The 3,760-nt window shown below is 53.4% G+C and overlaps 1 protein-coding gene across 2 annotated transcripts in view; it reads left to right on the plus strand.

Moving 5' to 3' along the window:
- The first annotated feature begins 1,883 nt into the window (after window positions 1-1,883).
- Window positions 1,884-3,760, plus strand: part of HSPBP1 (HSPA (Hsp70) binding protein 1) — a 14,058-nt gene continuing 12,181 nt past the window's right edge. The window contains exons 1-2 of one of the 2 annotated variants that reach the window (XR_457121.1): window positions 1,884-1,947; window positions 2,278-2,574. Coding sequence is in view for 1 of the 2 variants with exons in the window: in XM_007468015.1 (XP_007468077.1) it covers window positions 2,371-2,574 (204 nt within the window). In the remaining variant the exon portion in view is untranslated. Of the gene's footprint in view, window positions 1,948-2,242; window positions 2,575-3,760 lie in introns of those variants that run through there. The other variant, XM_007468015.1, reaches the window with a different exon arrangement.

Consider the following 3,760-nt stretch of genomic DNA (forward strand, 5'->3'; position numbering starts at 1 on the left):
CGGCATGTGGGATCCTCCCGGACCGGGGCACGAACCTGCGTCCCCTGCATCGGCAGGCGGACTCTCAACCACTGCGCCACCAGGGAAGCCCAAAGCTATGTCTTTTCGAGGGTACCTGGGGAATTTTCATCTAGGTTACCATTATATTAAACATATGTTCATATATGTAATGTTATATACAGTTACATGTTATATGTACACATATATTATATGGCATTATGTATAATAATATATGTAAACAGTATTATGGATAGATGGACTTGTACATATGTGTACATAGGTATATTAGGCTGAACAACGGGCCCCCAAAGATGTCCACATCCTAATTCTCAGAACCTGTGAATATGTCACTTACATGGCAAAATGGACTTTGCAGATGTGATTGAACTGAAAATCTTAGGTGGGGATGTTGTCCTGGTCATTTGGGTGGGCCCTAAATGTAATCACAAGAGTTCTTATGAGGGAGAGGCATGAGGATCAGAGTCAGAGGAGGAGATGGGATAAGGCAAGAAACAGTAGCCAAAATGATGCAGCCACAATCCAAAGAAAGTGGGCAGCCTCTAGATGCTGGAAAAGGCCAGGAAACAGATTCTCCCCTGGAGCCTCCAGAAGAAACACAACCGTGCTGACACCTTGAGTTTAACTATTTTAACTCAGTGAGACCCATTCCGGGCTTCTGAACTGTAAGGTTATAAATCAGTGTTGTCTTAAGTTTTTGGTAATTTGTTAACAGCAGAGACAGGAAATGGATACAATAGAGTACCCAGGGGCCCAGACGCCTGATAGCTATCCACACACACACACACACACACACACACACACACACACACACACACACGGCTTATATGTTTGGTCTTCCCATCTCTGTCCAAAAGATCACCGGGCACATCCCAGACCGAGCAGTGTGCTCAATATATCTGCGACTTGTGGGCTCCACCAAAGTTGAGTACAACCTTTTCCTGGAGTGGGAGGGCCTCTTATGGAAGAGAGAACTAGGATTTCTCTAAGCCCAGCCCAAAGCAAACACCTCCAAAGACCAGGCACATTCCCGGACCTGAGCCCCAAATCTGGTGCAGGGAGGCCTCGAGCGGCCTAAACCACCTTGCCTGGGCATTTTACTTCCAGGCTTCAAGAATCACCTCCTTTGCACCTGGCAGGACTCAGGGAGGATTCCACGAGACAGACGCTGGAGGATAAGAGAGGTCCGCACAGGTGCTGCAGGTGGGGGTAACAGGCAGCCTCCTATGACGAAAGGGGAAATTGAGGCCAAGAAGGCGGTGGGACAGGCCAAACTGTATGGGTCAGGTATTAGTGTTGAGAACCCAGGGCTCCAGTAAAAGACGGAATCGGGGCCCAGGTGCAGGGGGAAACGCCCCGAGGGTGCGGGGACCCTCGCTACAGGCAACCACGGGGTGGGGCGGGGCCAGGAAGAGGGCGGGGCTTAACGGGAGCGGCGGGTGCACGGGCACGGGGGCGGGGTTTAGCTGGGAGAGGGCGAAAGGCCTAGAACAGGGGCGGAGCCTTAAGTGGCGGCGAGGGGCAGAGTTTAGAACTGGGACAGGGTGCGTGGGTGTGGACGGGGTCTGGCCAAGGCGGAGCCAGACCGGGGGGCGGAGCGTACACTAGGGCAGGGTGGAGCTTGCAATGAGGAGGAGGGGCTCATTAGGGGCGGGATCCGGGCAGGGGGCGGGGCTTACACAAAGAGCGTGAGCGAGAGGGGCGTGGCCTAGGTGAGAGGTCGGGCCGAGCGAAGTATCCCGCCAGGTGGGAAGGACTTAAGAACCGGGAGAAGTAGCCTCACGCCCAGGTACGGCCCTTAGTTGGGTGGCTGCGCGGGTGAATTCCGGGCGAGACCGTGAGTATTTCCGGTCAATATGGCGGCGCCCAGCAGAGTCAGGTGCGGGCGGGTTTGTCTTTAGCAGCGGCGGCGACACGAGGCCCGGAAAGGTGAGGTCCGCCCCGCTCAAGCTCCCCTCTTCGGAGAGGAGGGAGGAGACTTATTGTTAAGAAGACCACAGGGAGGGCTTGCTGCTCTGAAGCCTGGGCAGTGGGGTTGCTAAGAGACGGGAAGGACTGCAGAGGAAATGGAGGAGGGGGTTGCTAGGGAGAGTAGGTGGGGCCTGTTGCTAGGGAGGAAGGAGGGACTTGTGACTTTGGGGAAGGGTCCTGTGGGTATGAGGGAAGAAAAGAGGGCTGTGGTTAAAGGGGGTGTGGGCAGAGTGGTTTGGGGTCATGGGGGGGCCGCGGAGCTCCCCTAAAACGCCACCTTATCAGCAGACCCCCAGGAATCGACCCGCCAGGACGCCAGAGCTACCTCAGCGGGGACCATCCCCTACCCCAACACATTCTTCCCTTCTTTGCAAACAGCCCATGGCGAATCAAGGCTCCGGGAGCAGTCGGCTTCCCCTGGCGCTGCCCCCAGCCTCCCAGGGTTGCTCGACAGGGGGCAGCGGCTCCTCCGCGGGCGGCTCCGGCAATCCCCCGCCACCGCGAAACCTCCAAGGCCTGCTGCAGATGGCCATCACGGCGGGCTCTGAAGAGCCAGACCCCCCTCCAGAACCCATGAGTGAGGAGGTAAAGGGTGGGGACCCAAGAAGCTGGGGTGAGGGACGTGGGGACAGGTATCTGGGGAGGGGCGGGAGTCCCGCTGTGAAGGCATAGTAGACTGTATTTGTGCTCGATAGGGTTATTGTAGACTGAAGGTCAGATCCCTGGATCCCTGCACTGTGCTGGGAGGCAGAGAGCCTTATGCTAAAAAGAAAAAGCAAAGGCTCGCCAGGGCCAGACAGTCGTGGATTCAGCATCATACAGCTGTGTGACCTTGGGTATATCACTTGATGTTTCTGAGCGTCGGGTTCTTTAGTTGCAAGTTGTTGATGATAAGAATAGCAGTGGTGCTTCACAGGGTAGTTCTGAGGTTCCAGTTGAACACAGCACCTGGCACATAGGTCGTGCTCCTGAAGGCAGGATATTCTCATTAAGAGCACAGGCTCTGTGGACAGACCGCTTAGGTTTGACTTAAGGCTTTTTTTTTTTTTTTTTTTTTTTTTTTTAGCTTAAGGCTTTGTGGATGGCTGACTATGTGACCTTGGGCAAGTCGCACTTTTCCCTGCCTCCATTTTCTCGTCTGTGAAGTGGGAATAACAGTGATCCTTAACCATGGAAGGTTGTTTCGGAGATTGATAGCAATATTTGTTATACATGATGTTTAGTTGGCGATGACAATTACAGTATACAAAATATGGTGCTAATTCGGTTACATCCATGATGTCATTGAACCTCTGGGACCATGAGGTAGGCAACAGGCACAGAAGGATTAACATCTTGCCCAAATTTATCCAGGACAGTGACCACTGAGCCTGGCCCGAAACCAAAAAAACCAGCGGCCGGTTTTCAGCGCTTATCTTATTTGACCTTATTTGACCTTATTTGACCCCTCCCCTTGAGTTCTTTCTTCATTTGGCATCTGGAACAACATGCTTTTCTGCTTTTCATCCCACTCACTGGCTCTTCTTCCCTGTCTGCTCTGTTGGTTCATCCTCATTCCCCAGCCTCTTAACCATGGAGCACACCAGGACTCTCTCTTCTGCCCTCACTTCCTGTGTGATCTCATGTTGATGTTTTCCTCTGATGATTCTCAAATTTATATCTCTAGGCCAGTGGTGCTCTCCTGGGGGGGCAGTTTTAACCACGTTTGGCAATGGGTGGAAACATTTCTTGTTGTCGCAGATTGGTGGGGTCGGGGGTCGGGGGTGGGAGG

Source organism: Lipotes vexillifer, unplaced genomic scaffold (genome assembly GCF_000442215.2).
Source record: "Lipotes vexillifer unplaced genomic scaffold, Lipotes_vexillifer_v1.1 scaffold1223, whole genome shotgun sequence".
Lineage (NCBI taxonomy): Eukaryota > Metazoa > Chordata > Mammalia > Artiodactyla > Lipotidae > Lipotes > Lipotes vexillifer.